The sequence below is a fragment of the Melozone crissalis genome, unplaced genomic scaffold (assembly GCF_028551555.1).
Source record: "Melozone crissalis strain CALT ecotype California unplaced genomic scaffold, PUWL_Pcris_2 ptg000009l_1, whole genome shotgun sequence".
Taxonomy (NCBI): Eukaryota; Metazoa; Chordata; class Aves; order Passeriformes; family Passerellidae; genus Melozone; species Melozone crissalis.
In genome coordinates, this window is record NW_026535787.1 from 19,721,785 (window position 1) to 19,742,066 (window position 20,282).

Sequence of the window (20,282 nt, forward strand, 5' to 3'; positions counted from 1 at the left end):
CCAGGGGACCGCATGGACACGACCTGTGGGAAGTGTCCGCCATCTTGTCTTTGTCCCAGTAGCCATATGGAACTAAGTTAAGGTGGTGAACACGTTTGTATGGGTAAAGCATCTCTTCTTGTATACTTTTGTTATTAACATTGTTCCTCTTTACTTTCAGTAAATTATCTCAACCCAAAGTCCTTGCTTTGTCTCTCTCTTGCCAGAAGGGGGTGGGGGGAAGGGGAGTGGCTTATTTGGAGTTTAATTTTCTGTCTGGTGTTAAACCGCCATGGACCAGTTCCCTGTTTAAAGGCAAGATTGAAAAGAGTTCTTTATTCCTGAGCCACAGGGAGGTGTCCCTTGACACCATCTCCTGTGCCTGTCATGCAGCTGGCAAAGAGAAGTCCCTTGACTGGTGGTAGTAGAAACTTACAAATTGACTGTTCATATGGAAATCTTTACTTTCTCTTCTCCAAAACTCAGGGTCCTACACGCAGGACAAATGGAAGCTGGGTTTTCCCATCTTTAAGGGCTCTCCCTTCCACAGGTTTAATCTGTGCTGCTGTCCTGGTTCCAGCCAGGACAGGGCTATTTTTTTGCAATAGCCATGAGGGGACATGACCAGAACCCTAATGTTATTTGATGCCACCCCACTTCATTGGGGGTGGGGGTGGGGAGAGGGACTGTCTGTGCAGGTTCCTTCAAGGAGGGGTCCAGGGTGAGCATTTCTGCATGTGCATCGCCCTCTCTTTTTTATACTTTTTAAAAATTAATATTGTTGCTGTTACTATTAATTTTCTTATCTCATTGCTGTTTCCAGGAAATTGTTCTTGGCCCGTGGTTTTTCACCTTTTGTGCTTTCAACTCCCAAGTCCATTCCAGGAGTAGGAAGGGGAGGGGGAGCAAGAGGGTGGCAGTGTGGTTTGGGAGAGTGAAGGGAGAAGTACTGTTCATAAAGCAGGACAGTTGCTTTAACAATCTGCATATGAAATACATGAGGCTGTGCAGCATGACTGGATTTGCCCTTAGTTTTGATTTTGTCAGAGATCTGCCAATTAGGATTTGTTCCAACATAATGAAGTCGGCTGTTGGCGAGATGCAATCTTCTATTGATCCCTAAGGCTTGGCAAAATAAAAACACAAATAAACGAATGAAATATGCTATGCAGTCTATTTGGATTTTCACTTGATGTTTATTTCTGTAAGTGCTTATTTTTTCTACATCTGCTTTCAGTTGTGCCTGATTATGTCAAGTATTTTCTCTCATATTTGTCAGCTTGGACTTTTTTATTCCTCTTCATGAACCTGAAAGGCAATTGAGATAGTATGCAACTGTTAAAAATAGAAATGTCAAGAGGTTTTAGTGTAAGTTCACAAGTAAGTGACAAAAGCTGCACTAATGCTTCTGTTCCCTGGTATTACCAGTTTGTATCTGAAATAGACTAGCAGCAGTCTGGCCAACATTTGCCATCTTATTCCAGCTAACAATGCAGGTATCCTGTCCTTGTTCTAGATTATATAGATCCTTTTGATGGCAAAGGACTTCTACAACCCTTTTTTAATTGATGATAGTGCTCTGAATGACACACACTCCCCAGAGTATCCAGGAAATGGGTACTCGTAGCGGTAGACAAAGTATTTCTAATGCTGCAGGATTAAAGTAGTCTCTGCAGTGCCCTTCTCTCCCCAGAGGAGATGTTGTGATTTTTGGGACAACAGTCTCCACCTGAATGTGTTTCCTGGCAGCTCCTACAGTCGCTGCCACAAGACCCTTCTTGTGGAGCTGCCACCACTGCGTGCACCACTGAGCTCATCTTTTGGCAACACTGCTCCATTGCCAGAGCTGCAGTTGGTGTTGGCAAACAGCATCTGACTAGTGAAAACAGGCATCCACTTTTCTGTGACTTCTGCATTTTTGAAGCAGAAAGAGGGTACCAGTAAGGTCCAGGAAATAAACAGCAACCTTAACAGTATTTTAAAAAAGAAATTATTCTCATGGTGTACAGTGTTTATTTGATGCCATGGCTTTGTGAATCTTTAAATGAGTTTATAGTGGTTTTGATTTATTTTTTTTTCTGTAGGGATAGAATAATTTAGAAAAATCTGTGGAAATTTTTTATCCTTAAAAGCTGCAAATCTTTTGAGATTCCATTGCAGTACTGCTTCCATTGTACATAAATGTGTGATGAACCAGATATTCAGGTAGTTTAATGTGTCTTTGCCCTGGATGGTGGAGCAGCAGTAATTTATATGCGTCAAAGGTAATTTCATTAGGCCAATACAAAAGCAGAAATTAAGAGTGTAAAGGCATTTTTCCCTTTCTTAGCTTGGGAGCTATCAACTCCATAAAACATATGTGATGTTGAGCATGGAAGTTTGTTAAACTTGCAAATGAAATAGATTTAGCAATGACCCAGCTCCTCTTTCTATCATTCCTAAAAGTAACAACCTCACTCTTCTTTGCCCTGTTTGCCACAAGGCAACCATAGTTAAGTTTGCTTTCAGTTCCAGACTAAGCTCTTAAGTGCCTTCTAGTTTCATTAACATTCTGCTACCATTCAGTTCAAGTGCAAAACACCACAAATATATTTCTAATCACAAATTACTTCCCAGCACCTAAGTGTCTAATCACCAATATTTTCTTTTCTTTTCATCCAGCTCTTCCAATCAATAAAAGTTCATTGAAAGAGCAGTGTTAAAATATCTAATGTGTAATACCCAGGCTCTATTACATACATAGAAATTTCCATCATCAGGGAAAGAAAAAGGTGGAGTCTTTTAATATCCCTTGCAAAAAGAAACCCCAAAACCCAAAACAAACCCACCAAACCACCAATTCTGCTTCTGCTGCTGAGAACAGAGGTTAAATGACAACAAAAATACAGAAAATATATTTTGTGTAAGGGTCAGATTGCTGTCCTACAGGGTTAAGTTAATATTAAAATAAAGGGCAGAGCGAAACAAAACAAATGTAGAAACCCAAGAATTTATCCTTGTCTACACGACTTTCAGAGATGTAAGAGATACAGAGGACCCACTCTTGTCTGTTAAACACTCACATCTACCCCATACATATGACCATACCTTTTTCATGCCAATGTCTCTTGACTTGCTCCTCAGCTTATTAACTTGAGATTCAGCTATTTCAGCCCTTTCTTCAGCATCATCCAGATCATGTTGCTGTTTTCTGTACTTCGAGAGGTACAGATTGGCTTGAGCTTCCTGTTGAGAAAAAAGAGTGCAGCTGATTTCCTCCTGTCCACATGAAACAAAGCTTTTAATTTCAAGTGGGATGGAAAGTGCTCAGCATGAGTAGGTAACAGCTGCATGGGCACCACTTGCCTCCTGCAGAACTGAGATTGTTGTTTTACAGAGTTGGTATTTCTAGTGGCATTTTCCACGTTAAGTGAACTAAGAGGCTCTCAATGTGTCTTCTGAGGGGCTAGGAGGGGCTGAGGGCTGTTTATTCCCTTCCTCCCCTTCTCTTGCAAATTATACTGCAATCTTAGGATAAAATGGAATACTTTTTCTTAAATATAATCAACACATACGCTATATATTTTACTTTATATATAATACAAATACAGTTTTATATGCAGGGCTTATATAGATATGAAAACAATTATTTATGGGCACAAAATGTGTCTTTGTACTAGAAATTTCTATGGATAAAACATTGTAGGTTTAGAACAATACATCTCTCAGAGGTAAAAAGGTCCAGATATTTACTTACAGCTTCCTCTGCTTGGTGCTTGTAACTCTTCACTTTTAATTGTAGCTTGTCTATCAGATCCTGCATCCTGGCAAGATTCTTCTTATCTTCTTCTGACTGTATCAAAACACCATTAATTGTGTTGATAGTGTAAAAAGGCTTAAAGCATCTACCACAATACAATAATTATGGATGCCATATTTTAGAAACTTATAGCTCAAAGCACAAACTAGCCATGTCCAAATTTCTGCATCATCATTGAAGATGTGTGTGTAGGGGTGAAAACTGAGACTACCCTTCCCATGTATAGATGTATATACATTTTATATAAATGTATATAAAGATATATATGTGCACACACTTTTAGAGGTGTGCAGATACACACAGGCAGAGTTCCTTGCTCGGGGGTGAGGAGCATGCTTGTCATTATAAAGCATGTCATTATATATTGAAGCAGATACGGGAGAGCCTAGAACTGTGTAATTTGCATAATTTGAAGTTTGATTCGCAGGCATTTCTGGTTAAAAAAGCTGTCATGCTCCACAAGCTGAGGGACCAGCTAATTCTGCCTGTGTACTGCATTAAAGAAAACAACCTTCAGCTGATACAAAAGTCAAAGTAAAACAACAGGTAGGAGGCTAAATAATCTCCTAAGGCAGATGGATGGGTTTATCTTCTTAACACTGTTCAAAGAAAAAGGGTAAGTGCTCTGTGCTGCAGGCCTTTTTTGAAGGCCAAGCAGCATGAGCAGCTGTTAGCAAGCCTGCAGGAGGCTCAAGACTAGACCCTGCTGCTCAGTAATAGAGGCCTAGGACTCAGCAACCCTACGCTGAGCAGGGCATTAGAGCCACTGAGTCCTTCTGGCTCCTTTTAGCAACAGCAGGACAGCTGAGAGGGAGCTGGGCTCTTTCTTCCCTTGCATTGTAAACAGTCTACATTGAAGCCTGTTCCATATTAATACTGTGCTAAAAATGTCCAAATCCCAGCAACAGACGCTTTCTAACATCAGTTACTGCAAATCAGGCAAGAGGATGATGATCACGGCACAGGATGCCCAGAGAAGCTGTGGATGCTCCATGCCTGGAAGTGTTCAAGGCCAGGTTGGATGGGGCTCAGAGCAGCCTGGTGTAGTGGAAGGTGTCCCTGCACATGGCAGGGCATTGGAATGAGATGATTTCCAAGGTCCCTTCCAACCCAAAGCATTCTGTGATGGAAGCCGTAGGGAGATATTCCTCCTGTGTCTAAAGCTTCCAGCAATCAGAAAGCTCTGACTAAGGCCATCCATCCTCCTTTACTGTAACCCTGAGGCTATTAGTGATGTGTCTTGCCAGTTGCCCGGTGGTTACTGCATACCTGGTAAGTCAGCTCCTTTATGCGTCTCTCGAACTTGCGGGCTCCTTTTTGGGCATCTGAATTGCGGCGGAGTTCAGCCTCAAGTTCATTCTCCAGCTCACGAACCTGCAAAAAAGGAAAATCCCTTGTCATTATGCTACATATATGTAAAGCAGTACATAATTTGGTTCACAGTTCAAGAAATGCTAGGTATCTCCATAGAGTCAAATTTCAGGAAGTGATCAAAATGTCACCTTTGCACTCTGTTTTTTCATAAAAGTATTCCAGCTGCACCATCAGTCAGAGGTGCAGACATGTGAAAAGACCAAAAATGTTTAACCAAAGCAAGCATTGAGAGACACTTTTGCTGTTTTTAAGTGCTGGGGCTTTTAATTATTTTTTAATCAAGGGCTTTGTTTATCTGCTGGTCAGCAGCTCATAGCTGGATAATGAAGGGGAAGCATGTCTCCAAGAACTGCTCACCTGCATTTTGTGAAACAGAGGAAAGTGTCCATACTACCCCTTCTCGGCCTCTGTGAATTTATCAGGCAGCACTAGGCTACCGATGTGGTGCAAATTCTGTAAGCAGAAGGCAGTGGTCTGAAGTTGGAGCACAAACTTACTCTGGATTCCAGTTTTTGGATCTGCTTCTTGCCACCTTTCAGAGCTATTTGTTCTGCTTCATCCAGTCGCTTCTGCAGGTCTTTAATGGTTTGCTCCATGTTCTTCTTCATTCTCTCTAAATGAGCACTAGTATCCTGCTCCTTTTTGAGCTCCTCAGCCATCATTGCTGCCTGGAAAACAACTGCATTTTACAGGAAATCCTGTATGCTGTTGCGTTATGATTTAGAATAAATGGTGGAAGATCAGTCCTGAGCTATCCCTTATTTGGATTATTCACTCTAGCCAAAGCTCCACAGAATACTTTCTGTGTGCATACCTTGCCTGGACAGAGAAAATGGAAGGATAGAAAAACCTTGGAGTCCTTTTCCCCCCTCTCTGTTCTAACGCTTTATTTAAGATTCCACCTCTCCCTCTTTCTTGTTTTCTTTATCCCTGTGCTTTACCACTGGGGTTCTTGTTTACCATGCCTACAAGTAAGCCTGTGACATTCACTACACTACAGTGTCCTTAGATGCTGTGGTATGAAAAGAAGTGAGCAGAGAACCAGCCTACTTACATCTGTGATTGCTTTCTTGGCTTTTTCTTCTGCATTCCGGCACTCCTGGAGTGATTCTTCCACTTCATTCTGCATCTGGGAAATGTCACCCTCCAGCTTCTTCTTTTGATTGATCAGGCTTGTGTTCTTTTATTAAGTTTTCCCCAAATGAATAGTGGAAAAGGAGGAAAATTGATGATTAGAGACAATTCCTCTAAATACCATAGCACACCAAGGCTTCTTGATTTTTGCCACTTCTGGATTACTCAGAGCAATATTTGGGAATGGAGACACAGGTATGTGGTAAGGACTGCCTTGACCAGCATAGGTAGCTTCAAACTGAAGAAATATTAAAAATACTCTCAAAGCTGTAAATATTCAGATTTTGATTCAGATAAAATAATAAGCAATAGGCTGCAATAGAAGAATTAATAAGGCTGTTCATTTTGGTAAATTAATGATCCTTAATCAGCCAGTGAGGTGAATAAAACAACATCACCAATGGAGACAACACTGGAGAAAACACTGCAAAACAATGCCAGCCTGTAGCACATTTTCATTTCTTTGTGACCATTATTTGGTGAAGAGAAGCTTTGGTTTTTAGTAAAAATGCTGTCAAGTCAGGACATGCCTCTCCATGGCACCCTAGAAATGGCAGTATCCACCTGGACAACATCCAAAGGCTGATCTCAGTGGAGACCGGCAGGCACAGAGGGTACTTTGCTGCAGGTGGGTTCCTGTGGTTTCCTGCCCTGCATTATCTCCCTATCGTGAGATTCCAGCCCTAGTTTTTCACTGCTGAGTAACATCACAAAAGCAGTGCCTGCATTGTTCTCCAGAGAAACGCCTCACTGTCCAGGATACAGCTTAACTAAAGCAGGAAACTGGTTTTACTGCAGGGAAGAATAAAAGAAGTCAAATTTACTCTTTTTATTTTCCATCAGTGTTTTTTCTGGAAGCTGTTTAAAGCAGTTGGATGAATCATCTGTTACAGCTAACTTGGAGTCAGGTGGCACATCCCCAGAGTGACTTAACTCCTCTGCCTCTGGAGGGATGCCAGGGTGTGTCTGACTTGTGGTGGCCATGGACAAACAGTATCAGTGAGGAGCAGAGAAGGTTCATGTTAACCAGCGAGGGAGAGGGCACAGAAGAAGCCAACCTGACTGTGAAGCAGGTTCACACGTTCAGTGGCTTCCAGCAGTTCGTGTTCTGCCACCTTCCTTGCCCGTTCAGTCTGGTCCAGCAAAGCCCTCAGCTCATCCAGCTCTGACTGGAGAAGGTTGTTTCTCCTATCAGAGACTGCCAGCTGCTCCTTCAGATCTTCATTCACGTGTCCTGAGTCATCCAGCTGCACCTGAAGATCCTAAAATAAAGCAACACAACCCCATTTCAAGCCTGTGTCCTTATATCAGAGAAGCAGATTGCAGCAGCTACCTGGGATCAACCTCAAGAATTTCAGTGCTTTTTAAATTTATCATATTTTTATTTTATTTCCAAACCATAAGCTGAATAGCTTTTGTGGTATGTGGTACAACGAAGGAAAAAAAATCTGTGTTCTCAAATCTCTAAGAGCTGGTGGTTCTGGAAGAGGAGACAACAGAAGAGGTGCCTTGGCAAGAAACACTTTTTTTTTTTTTTAAGCTATTACAAATGTTTACACAAACAACAAAGCTAAATATACACACAGTCCCTGTACTCCAAAGAACCCACTTGCTCTCTGCTTCTTTTAAAAGCCTTGCAAGCTCACAAGAAAATCACAGGTTTTCAATTCCTCATGCTGTAGCTTTCTGCCCCTGCAAGAGGCTGCAACCAGCAACGGTTTTATGACTGGATCTTGTCTAGCTTTTATGCATGTCTGAGAGGAAATCCACATTTCAGTATTCTCTTATGCTAGACATGATCACCAAGGCTTTCCCTTTACATTGTTGGGAGCAGCTTCTCTCTTAATTACCATCACCACTGGTGGTTTGGTCTGTACCAAGGGAACCCAGCCTATCAGAACTGCTGGATGCTTGGGGGGTACCAGTACCTTTATTTGTGTCTGCAAGACTCTTGCTGACTTGGATGCCTCTGCAGCATGCCTGTTAGCATGGCTGAGCTGGATTTCCATCTCATTGAGGTCCCCTTCCATCTTCTTCTTAAGCCGGATGGCCTCGTTTCTGCTGCGGGCTTCAGAGTCCAGGGTGGACTGCAGTGAGTCTATGGCACGTTGCTGGTTTCTCCTGAAAAGGACATGAAGGGTGAATGGAATGATTTTCCTCTCTGTTCAGGGACACAGAAGTACTTGCAGCAGTACTTTACTTTCTGAAGTGTCTCCCCTCCAGAAATAGTGTATTTCTGACTAGTGACATAGGTAGCACACTTACATAGCATGCATAGTTTGCAGTGCCTCACTGCTGTCTAACTGGCTGGTGTGCTTCACACCCTCAGCTAACTCCTGATCTGCAAGCACCTCTAACATCCTTCTCTGTGTTTCCTTTGGCAGTACTGGAGCAAGGAGTGCTCTCAGAGCTCTTGTAAACACAAGCAAGTATGGATTTGAACCTGACAAGAGGCACTTGCAGCCCAACAGTCACTTCGTAAAATATTTACTGAATAATTTCCTGGAATGATTTACATCTCAGCCTTTTGCTGAAGGCATTAGTGGAGGGGATTAATCCATCTGAAGTTAGGTTGCTATGTTCTAAGCTCTAGGTGCTCTTTATAGTAAATGGCATGTAAATAATTGTAGTAAAAGCTACAATTTATTGTGTCTTAAAATAGATGTCGAAAAAACTTTTCTTGTGCTAATTTTAAGGGGAATGATTCATTCATACAAATCTATGTTATGGACATCTAAATTTAGAAGTGATTAAACCCACCAGCCTGGTCCCCCTGGGAAAGGCAGCTTAATGTCAATTTAAAGACAAAGCAGATACAAACAGCCTAATTTTCTTGATTCTGTAACAGAGAAATCCTACAATGAAAGTTTTGCTCTCTTGCAACCGGAAAGTTACTCAAAGCACAGAATATTACACTCATGGAAACATTTATTTCACTGCTGGCCAAGTTCTGCTGAAAGTGTAGGAATTCTGGGAAATCACCAAGTCAACAAGATAAAACTTGAGAGCTTTGTTGCTTCAGCAAGATATTGAACTGTGCCCAAGATTCCCGGAAATCAACACAGAACGTCTGCTGAACACTCATTGTGAAGCTGAAGCAAAATGCACTGAGTAGCACAGCTTGTCCTGACATCTCTGCAATCCAGACATCTGCAGGACACCAGAAGGTGAAAGGGCCAAAATATTCTTGGTTTTGAAGCAATTAACATATCAATCCCTCTGGGTATGCTGGCCATGGTGGGCCTTGGACTTCCCCTTCCCTACCCTTTAGCCTATCAATAACCAATAACATGATTCTTGAATTAATGACATTACAACACTGACTAATTCAAGGCCGAAGTTTGCTGAGTAACTGCACAAACACATAGGCTAGCACAGCCTCCTCTTAAGGGTGTAACTCTTTAGACTTGCTTTTCTGCTGGGTGGGAGGGGAGAGACAAAAAAACCCATCCTTCTCTCACCTAATTGCTTTCCATTTTTTCCAATTTATCCATCTTACCTGCAAGTTCCTCTCCTGTTTCATTCACACTTTCTACATGTCTGCAATTCTCACTGCTTACCCAAATGGTGTACACATAATAGCAAGCTCCTCACATCCTCCCACACTCAGTGTAGCTGTAATTGCATAAATTAACTAAATGCCCTCAGATGACATGGGTTTGAGCACCACTGAGGCAAGTACTGCTGATTTTGCCTGGGGGTTCCCTTGGGAGGCAGCCATCTCACACAGGATTAGGAGATCCTGTGTGGATCTCTAGACCTACTTACCTCCATACTGTCAACATACAGAGTTAGTGGCCCTGGTCTGCTGTAAATTGATTATGCCATCCAGTTTTTTTACAGCTGCAGTGTGTTATGCATGATGGGTTTAATGGTACACTGTCAGAGACTGATGTGATGGGAATATTTGAAGTGAGCAAGGGAAATATGGCAGGGCCAGCCTTTGGCAGATAGTCAGAGGTGTCTTGGTTTCTGGTACAGACAATATCTGCCTATGCTGGCATAACTACCTGTGGTGTGCTTAACTGCCTTGGGTCCTGAGAATAGTTCCAGTTTTTTCAGACTTTTCCTTTAAACATGCTGCTTCCTGCACAGTACCTTATATTTTCCATTTCTTCCTCCTTTTCTGTCAGTTTCCTTTCAAACTCTGCTTTCACCTGAGACAGTTCAAGCTGAAAACGAAGGGTCTTACTTTCTTCATGTTCCAAAGCTCCCTGAAATAGAAAACACCAAGAGCTTGCAAACCAGGAATTGATTTTTTTTTTTTCCCAAACTACAAACAGCAGCACAAACATGATCCCTTCACACTTCTCTTCTTGTTTCCTCCTCCTCTCTCTAGGCAAGGGCACAACTAGCTTACATGGCAAAACAACACATTTATTTGCCTTCTAATGCAACCTGACAGCTGGAAAACTGAGCAGCAAGCTCCTCAGAGAACAAATTGTTAAATAGTCCACAGCTCACAAAAAACCACCCAAACAACACCCCAACACTTCAGCTCTGCCTGCATGGTTTTGACATCAACAGATGTTCCCTGCTCCACACCTCTGTACAGATACTCTGGAAATTCACAGGCTTGTAAGGGACAGGGATAAGCTAAAACAAGATTGTTGTTGGGAGAGTGAAGGCGTCCACACATCCATCCCCTCCCGCTCACAAAAATCTCTGCAAATCACAAAGTGTTGGAAACTTCCCAGTTACATAATCTTATTAGGCAAGATGACTTCAAGGAAAGAAATAACAGACATCAGCTCTGTATGACAAAATGCAAAAACTCTCTGTTCGTTCTTTCCAATTAACATGAAGACAAGTCTGTGAAACAGGAGTGATTTGTTCCTGTCTTTATTCCCGCATTTCTCTCACATATAGAAGTGAAGAACTAAGCAGTAGTTAACAGCCCATAAAGAAATAACAAGGCCTCTGGCTTTCAGGTCTCACATAAGTCAGGCTCAGTGTCATTCTGTCTCCCTCCTGCTCTCGCTAAACAGGAATGGAAGCACAGAACTGAACATCATATTCTGGGAAGTGTTCTCTGAAGGGTGGAACTGTACAAGCTTAGCACAAGCTTAGCTAGTCTTCCATCATGAGAATAGGGAAACAGAATGAGGATTGTGAAAACAAAGCTGTACAAAAACCCTGCTGATCTCCAGCCAACATGCAGCAGGTCAGTCAAATACACACATCATGACCAGGAGCCGCAACATATTAGTGGGAAAGGCACGTGGAAATTCTTTCTCATCAGCAGTGACTGCCAGGGCTCAAATTCACAAGAAAGAGAGAAAATCTGCATTAACCCATTTCTTTCACATTAAGAGTAAGATACATCATCACTTTTGTTAATTAGTTCCTAATACCACTGAGTTTTAGAAAGCCATTCCACACAGTCCAGGAAAGTAAACTGTGCCCCTTAGATCCCTCAAAAACTGATATATTCTTCCCAGCAAGGGAAGCTTTTTGACAGAGTATATAATCATCCTCCACATCTCAGAGCTGTGGAAGGAAGACATGCTCTGGGAAAGTAGGGCAGATAAAAATGATGGAAAATCCTGATAAAGACACCCTTTTCCCTTGAGCTTTCTTTCCTTACCTCTGCTTCTTCCAGAGCCAGCTGAACTTCTGACTTCTCCTGCTCAACCTGCTTCTTGATTTTTTCTATTTCATGGAGGCTCTTGTTTCCTTCACTAATCTGATTGGTCAGATCAGAAATCTCCTCTGAAACAGAAGAGGAATGGATGGATTTAGCGAACAGAGAGTTTGGAACATCCTGCAATTCATGGAGTGTGAATAGAGGACCTGTGCCTCAAACTGCTACCTCAGGGGCTCCTCTGTACAAGAGCCCTGCCTTACTTTCACTTACAGCAAGATTTTTTTACCTGAACAACTTGAAGGCTCAGCTTTTCTTGTGAATGCTTTTTTAAGAGGCTATAGTGATTTAGTTTTTATCTGTGATCTGTAGGTTAGGAACACCATGCTCTGCTGTTTAGGCTTCATCCACTGCACCTCTATCATGTTTCTTGTTCCTCCCTTGAGACTGCCTCCTCTGCCAGTGAGTTTCATTGACAGGGGGGCAAAGGGAAGCCTTCTCTGCTCTGGCCATACCAGTCTCCATGTGCAAAACATTCACTGGCAGCATCGGTGTCTGACATCAGAAAGCTCCTCTCAGGATGAGACAAATGTCTTTCCTCACAGCTGCTGCAGGGCACCTGCATCCCTCCATCTGCTGATGTGGCTCTTGCACTGGCTGTGGAACCTGAATGAAGCCTACCTTGGAGGTTCTTGTTTTCCCTTTTCAAAGTCTCCAGGTGGTCCAATGTCTCCTCATAGGCATTCTTCAGCTTGAAGAGCTCAGTGCTGAGGCCACGGGCCTCCTTCTGGGAAGCCTCCAGCTCTGCCTGTGACTCCTCGTACTTCTGCTTCCAGTCACTGATGATCTTGTCAAAACCACGCTGCTTCTTGTCCAGCGAGGCAGCTGCTGAGTTGGCCTTCTCCAGGTCAATCATCATGTCTTCCAGCTCATTCTGCAGCCTGTGCTTTGTCTTTTCCAGAGAGGAGCACTTGGCATTGGCTGCCTCAATTGCTTCCTCAGCCTCTTGCAGGCGAGCAGCGAGCTTCTTCCTACCAGGTGGGAAGACACAGTGCAGTGACCAAGTGTCACTTGCGGCCGTGTTATCCAGAAAAACTGACACCAAAGCAATAATTCAGTTAATCAGTTCTGAAAGGGAAAACAGGGAGGGGGTGAGGATGAGGGTGGGGCAAGGGGAAGAGGAACAGAAAGGGAAGTTGAGCCTCTAGAGAGAAGGGGCTATGATGGGAAAAAACAGCTTAAATTATGAATACTGGTATGTGGCAAAGCATTATGTTGTGTGTATCTGTGCATATTTGAAATTGAACTTCTGAACTCTCAGGCACCAGCTAGCTACTTACTAGCTGTAACCAGTACAGGCTGGTTGTAAATTTTTTGTAAGACCTGCTCTAAATGACAGTGTCATTTTCCTCCAATTAAGAAATATGAGAGATATGAGACAACCACCAGTTAGGAGGCTGGTCATTCCCTGGGCTTTTGTTCATAGACTATTTAGATTGGGAAACTAGGGAGTCCTGGCAAAAAGAGGTTCTGGAAAGAAAGGATGGCCTAGAAAGAGGATTGTGGAGATACTACGTTAGGAAAATAGGCTGAAAGTGTGGTAAGATCCTGCAGATCGGAGATGTGCAGAGGTAGAAGTTGGAAATATTCAGAGACCTTGCCCAGCAACCTGAGCCTGGTAACTGGGAGTAGCTGTACAGTGTGAACCAACATGACTTTCTGCCCTACTTTCCCAGGGCAGCCGTCATCTCCCAGTGGGAAGGGCAAATCAAGACCAAGGAAACATAGTACCGGGCTGGGGCAATGTAAGAGAGTGTGACGTAACTAAGTAGGACTATCTAATTTTGTTGGCTATCAAATTAACCCCTGTATCCACAGCCACTGCTCCAGAGACAAGCACTCAGCAGAAACATTGACCTGCCCAGCAATAAGAAGAAGAGAAGGACAGCCCAAAATTACAGCATTGAGTCAGAGGGACTTTCGAACCAGGAAATTTTCCAACCCTATTTCCTTAGCACACAATAAGACCCGGTTCCGCCAGTCAAGGGCATGCTGAAGCCCTCGTAACTCACTTGGCATCTTCCAGTTCCTCAGTTCTCTGAATGGCATCAGTCTCATACTTTGTTCTCCACTGTGCCACTTCTGCATTTCCCTTGGAGAGAGCCCGCTGCAGCTCTGCCTTGGCTTCCTGCTCCTCCTCATACTGCTCCCGCAAGAGATCACAGTCATGCCTGGCTGCTTGCAGGGCATGAGCCAGAGCATTTTTGGACTGCAGGGATAGAAAGGCCATAACATTCCAATGTTACCTACAGCAAAACCAAAACAAACAGCCCCTAGAAATTCAAATGGAAGCTTAAGCTTCTTTTTTCCTTTTTGCCTCTGTCTTTGACAGTCCAGGTCAAGTGAGGTGAAAATTGTTTGAAGTTATCCCTAACTGGTGACATGAGGAGAAAGACATCAAGACTGAGGATAATTTAACAACTTTGGAGAAACAACCCAAACTTTTAACATGTAAGATCTAAGATTTTGGCTGTCCTCCTGGGTAAGTTTCATTTAGCATTTATGTATGCCAATGATTTTCCCAAACTTTTCTCTTGTGACATGCCTCAGTCAGGGGCAGGAACTTAGATCAGTACAATTAGTAGCAATCATTGTCACGCCTATGCCTCATTTCAGCTTTTATCTAGGCTACATGAATATGAACACTTTTTGCCATTCCATTTCAAGGAATGGGACACAGATAAAGCATTACCTTGTTTTCCTCTTCTAGCTGTCTCTTAAGTTCTTCAATCTGTTGTGTAAAGGATGTTTTTCCCCGGGACAGCTGACTTATCAGTGACTCCTTCTCTTCAAGTTGTCTGGTAAACTCACCTGCCACAAGATTTGACAAATAAACAAACAAACAAACAAAAAAAGAGCAAGATGATGAAATGACAAAGTTGCAGTCAAAAATAGTAGCTCCACCTGTCCAATTCTGCTGAGGAAAAGAACTCACAGTGATTGTGATTGACCTGTTGTGAAGCTTCTTCCAAAGTTGTAACCATCAGATACTTCACCAGGATAGTTTTTCTCAGATTTTCTCTTTTTTTCCCCTTTTTTTGGGTGGGTTTAATGACTTGAGTTTTCTTGTTTGGTCATTTGGGGTTTTTTGTACTGTTAATAGCTTGATTCATTAATTTTACTTCAGTTTGTGGATTAGACAATACTGATGCTTACTTTCAAGGGTGGTTGTAGCTGGTTTTACTTTTTTTCACTGTTTTATATTGCTTTTCTACAGACTTCTTTTCAGAGGACTGCAAAGAACCCTGAGAACCTCCCAAAGACCAGTATACAGAACAGATGAAACATAAGGAAAACTTCACTGGGCACAGGAAGTGTGTCACTGCAGGGCGAAAACCAGTCTTACAGGAAACACAGAAGTTACAACTAACAGTAAATGAAAAATATGTCTTTGAAAGGACACAGAACAATGGTATCTGATGAGAATGCAGAAATTAAATAATACTGCTCTGGCCAGAAAGGTAGCAAGAAGTTAGAGGATATGTGGTATTTAGAGGATATGTGAACATCTTCTAGGGTGCAGTGCTCAAGGTCAGGCTGAGGAAGATGGGATTCACACAGGCCCAACTCCTTTTTCCCTCCAGTATTTCTAGATGCACATATCCTTGTTCCTGAAACAATAGGTATCTAGGCAGCCTGGCCTGTCCTGGGTTCCGAGCTGGCACATCCATTTTGGCTCATGAGACGGTATCACTGTATGCTGATAAATGTGGGTATGGGTTTGTTTTAAAAGTCAGTCCAAGGCAAGGTGCCCCCACCGAGGTTATAAGAATACTGAGGATAGAAATGTCAAAAGACACAAAGCTACTGCTCCACTCAGCAGTCCCAATCCTGCCACCTTCAGAGCAGATGCCATTGCAGAACACATCTCACTGATGCAGTACAGAGGTGCCCTGATAAATTCCTGGGAAACACTCTATCTGGGCAGAACATGCACATACCATTTTCACTCTGGAGTTTGGTCTTCTGAGTAGTGAGGTCATTCATGAGGCGAGTCATTTCCTCCAGTTTTGTTTTTGTCTCGTTCAGATGGTCTTCATAAGTGCGACAAAGCTTCTCTGCGTTGGCCTAATGGGAATCAGGAGAAAAGACAAAGAAAGTTGTAGCCTCCTGGCAATAATTTGGAAGCTCTAGCCTTCAAAATGTATCCTTTTTTCTGTGTGTTTGTCTTTCAGAGGAATGGCAGATAGCAAAGACACAAATATCACAGTAGTAGAGCAGGGAGGAGCAGCCCCATGTCTATGATCCCAGGACATGGGACTCCCCATTAGATCCCCTTCCCCATTTGTTTTCCCTGAACTGTGTTCTGGATGTAAGCAACAGTGTAAAAAGGCTCTGCAAGAACTTCAGCAGCAGTCACATGCTATGAAGTTCAGGCATAGCCACTTCATAATTGCTAGATGGGAAAATCACCTCCAATGAAAATTGCTCTACTGATTCTGCTTTAATTGCCATTTATCATAAATTGGGTTTGATGACAGCTTTCTAACTCTGAAAATACTGACATTTCTTTTCCTTGCATTTCCTTGCACTGAAAGAAATCTATTTCGAGTGCTCTGAAAGCTACTGAGATTATATACTCAGGAAACAAAATCCACAATTCTGCTGTAGGAAGTGAAAATACATTGTGTGATCATGCAAGCCTTTGCTTGCACTCTGTGCTAACATGGATCAAAACTGTGAACCAAGGGCAGGATCTGAAAAGACTCTGCTTAGGGTGAGAGATATCCTGACTTGGATGTCATGACTCCAGTTGTCACCAGCCTGGAGGAGCCTGATTTGGCATGTTCTTGTGCCCTGAGATGCATGGATAAATAATATGCCTGGGACTGAAACACTGTGTGCTTCAGACAAGCCATCTTAATTGCTGTCCCATCTCTAGGGAAGAAGGGTTGTACCACCAGCTGGGTAAGGAAGACATGATACAAGACACCACCTTCTAAAGCACTTCAGCCATAGCAGGTGTCCTGGGAAACCTTCAGACCAGCCTTAGCTACCCATGACCTGGGGGGCTTTGAGAAGCCTCAGGACCCTTACTTTTCCCTTGACCATCTGCTCCATGTTGGATGAGAGATCATCCACTTCCATCTTCAGCTCGCTTTTCTCCTTCTCCAGTTTCTGCTTGACCCTCTGCAGGTTGTCCAGCTGCTCCCCCATCTCGGCCACGCTGTCCGCGTGCTTTTTCCTCAGCGTGGCGGCCGTGGCCTCGTAGTGCAGCGTGGCCTCCTCCAGGTCCCGCCGCAGCTTCAGGAACTCCGCCTCGCGCTTCTTGTTCATCTCCAGCTGGGCAGCTGTGGCTCCCCCTGCCTCCTCCAGCCGCTCACTCAGTTCCTCCAGCTCTCGGGCCAGATCTGATCTCTGCTTTTCCACCTTGGCTCGAGCAGCTCTTTCTGCTTCCAGCTCTTCTTCTAATTCTTCTATACGAGCCTGCCAGAGAAAAATGAACACCTTTGGGTCAGTGCTATTCCCATCAGAAGACCATGAGGCACCTTACAAACTGTTAAACCCTCTGCCAGCCCACATTTTACCTCACTGCAGAAGCTCAGCAGTTAATGGACTTGCCCATTTGTGCCAGTAAATCAGATCCTGAGCTACAGTAATGATGGTGAGTCACATCTTGCTGCAAGTTCTAATTCAAGACATATAGTTCTACTGTATTGACCTGATGTTCACAGGTTTGACATTCAGCTGAAATACATGTGAGGAGTCACATGCTAGTAGGAGTAACAGCAACAAATTCTCATTTTAAGACTTCCGTGACTGGAGTAATTTGTCTCTAGAAGTGTTAAGACAGGGTTTCAATACAGCAGTGTGTAGAACCACATAACGAATAATATTGGAATTATGGATATTTATTGGAAACAGTCTTTTTTATTATAAGATTGTTTTCACCAGTCTGCACTTTACATCCAAGTTATACAAATATTCTTTATTAACAAAAAAGGTGGAGCTGTTGTTTTTGGGGTCCAGACATTGTGTTTGGACTGTGCTGAATTTCCTCGGCCTTTTAATTTCTGTAGGAAATTTTCTCTGTGTTTTAAACTTTTCTCTAAATTTCGAATCTATGCTTATCACTGCTGAGTTCCTCTCCAGTAACTACCCTCGCCTCCATGGTTTGGAACAATATTATTTGTTTAAAAAAAGCCACCAGAGCCTTTCTGCCTTGCCTGAAACCACTACCATTCTGTGGTCATCTGTCCTGCTACTGGGAGGAGACATTATAGAGCAACCATCCTGAGGAAAAAAAAGGGATCTGCCTAGGAAGTTATGGAGATGTACCACTTTGTGCCTCAAAGAGGAGCTGCAGCTAGCTGTGAAAAGTTTCTGCAAGGTCTTTCAGTGAGGCGCAAAGAGAAACTTGTCCTAAGATATACAATAAAAAAGCAAGCTGACCTGAAGCTCCTTGATCTTCTTCTGCAGCTGCATCACTATTGCTTGTTCATCTTCTATCTTGGAATTCAGCTGGCTCATTTCGAATTCTTTCCTGGCACAGAAAGGAAAATCCTACTGTGACAATTTGCCTTGAAGCTTCAAGTTAGGATTTTTAAATTTTTAAAGAGTTGTTCAATAAAACTTCTAACGTATCTAAAAATTAAAACAATTCTCATGTATTGCAATTTGCATGAAAACACATTTTTCTCTGAGCAGCAGTTTCCAAGCCAAGCCTCTGCATGCATTTGTGCAATTATATTTCTGGTTCTTTGTGTCATACAAAAGCAACGCTATTTTCAGACTCAATGGAAAAACATATTTAACAGTCAGGTCTCCTAACAATACTACCACGGTTAGTTAGAATTAACAACTTTATAGAATTTCCTCAGCTTTCTCCTCCAAGCAATGAAAAGCATTAATAAGTTTCTGGATTGCTTTTTTTAATGTAAGAAAGTTTAATGAATTCTAGTGTTTCAGGTCTCATGTACACAAGAGGTTTTTTGCCTCCCTCCTTGGCTACACATTTTCATAATGGAATTTTCTTTCAGCTACCATCAGAACAGGATGACACACCTGAAGGCTCCTAAATGACACTGTAACTGTGCTGCTTTATTTGGTACAACATAATCAACTTCTTACTTTTTCAGCTTTTCTTCCATCTGCAGTTTATCATTTTCCAAGTCCATGACACTCTCTTGTGTCAGCTTCAAATCTCCTTCCAGTTTGCGTTTTGCCCTTTCTAGATCCATCCTCACTTTCTTCTCTTGTTCCAGTGATCCCTCGAGCTTTAGGAGCAAAGTCACTTAATAAATATATTGAACACAGATGGTTTACAACAGTCAGATGTAGGCTGTGCCCCGTTCTAGTGAGCTAGTGCTGAGTTCTAGTGAGCTGTGAAGCAGAAGCACAAGCATCCTAGTTTACAAGTTTTGTTTTCTAGCAGCCAGTGGGCATATGGGGCTAAAGAAATAGAACAAAATAGTCCATGCTTTAGATTTGTGCAAGCATTACAGTTCTCTTAACAGTGAAGTTCTGTTTGACTTCATGCCAGTTACATTGCAAGTGCAAGTTGGGAGGATTTTCCCTTGTTATTGCAATCCTTTGAAAGGCTGAACACAGATCAATTTTGGTGGTGTTTCTGTAATTATAACTTTTACAGACAGTACAACGAGTACATTTCTAAAAGGGGAATATATTTCAAAGGTTTGCAACCTTTCAGGCTCATGAAAGGTCTGCTGTAAGTGATGGTCAAACAAGCCTCGTGAAACATAAAGGAAGAGCCAGCTTACATCATCCACTTGCTGTTCCAGTTTCACTTTAGCTTTGCTCAGTGTGTTGACCTTGTCCTCTTCTGCTTGCAGGTCATCTAGAACTTGCTGATGAGATTCCTGCAAGGACTTTTTCTCCTTGGTAAGTTTGCTGATATTCTCATCAAGAGTTGCCATTTCTTCTGTCAGATTTTTGACCTGGATGAGAGAGGAAGATGTGTTTGTAAGACTTTGAAGGAAGGGATTAAATGTCTTTCTGGTCTGAATAGTCTCAAATGACTATCTGATCTGAACCTATAAGCAGGAAAACAAGAGAAAGAAAGGGATCTCTCCCCTCCCAGCACCTCACGGCTTTTTGAATTAAATTGCCGTCAAGGGAGTTAATGTCTGCCAGTTTTTGGTGTGGGGTAGTACATTATTTCAAACATACTAAATTCCTTTCAGAGTCACTCCTGTTGATAGACTCCAGCTTCTGAATGTCTCTGGGAAGAGCAGGAGATGAGCTTTTTCCATTGACAGGCTTTAAGGAGGACATCTGGAGGAGTTCGTAGCTACAGCAGAAGATTGTTTACTTTAAAAATGCCACAAATAGGTATAATTCTCTAGCTGAAGTGAAGTAAGACTCACTTCAAAAAAAAAAAAAAGGAAACTT

At 42.6% G+C, this 20,282-nt stretch overlaps 1 protein-coding gene across 1 annotated transcript in view; it reads right to left on the reverse strand.

The window, feature by feature from the left end:
• Positions 1-1,206: 1,206 nt before the first annotated feature.
• The window catches only part of MYH15 (myosin heavy chain 15), a 63,367-nt gene continuing 44,291 nt past the window's right edge, over positions 1,207-20,282 (reverse strand). Inside the window, exons 27-44 of the mRNA XM_054270251.1 lie at positions 19,652-19,828; positions 19,002-19,147; positions 18,324-18,414; positions 16,968-17,357; positions 15,872-15,998; positions 14,623-14,741; positions 13,943-14,139; positions 12,552-12,901; positions 11,874-11,998; positions 10,385-10,500; positions 8,215-8,407; positions 7,345-7,548; positions 6,207-6,332; positions 5,650-5,820; positions 5,048-5,152; positions 3,716-3,811; positions 3,067-3,204; positions 1,207-1,287 (exon numbers count right to left, since the gene is read on the reverse strand). Of these exons, the coding sequence (XP_054126226.1) occupies positions 1,270-1,287; positions 3,067-3,204; positions 3,716-3,811; positions 5,048-5,152; positions 5,650-5,820; positions 6,207-6,332; positions 7,345-7,548; positions 8,215-8,407; positions 10,385-10,500; positions 11,874-11,998; positions 12,552-12,901; positions 13,943-14,139; positions 14,623-14,741; positions 15,872-15,998; positions 16,968-17,357; positions 18,324-18,414; positions 19,002-19,147; positions 19,652-19,828 (2,889 nt within the window). The 3' untranslated portion in view covers positions 1,207-1,269. The remainder of the gene's footprint in view (positions 1,288-3,066; positions 3,205-3,715; positions 3,812-5,047; positions 5,153-5,649; positions 5,821-6,206; positions 6,333-7,344; positions 7,549-8,214; positions 8,408-10,384; positions 10,501-11,873; positions 11,999-12,551; positions 12,902-13,942; positions 14,140-14,622; positions 14,742-15,871; positions 15,999-16,967; positions 17,358-18,323; positions 18,415-19,001; positions 19,148-19,651; positions 19,829-20,282) is intronic.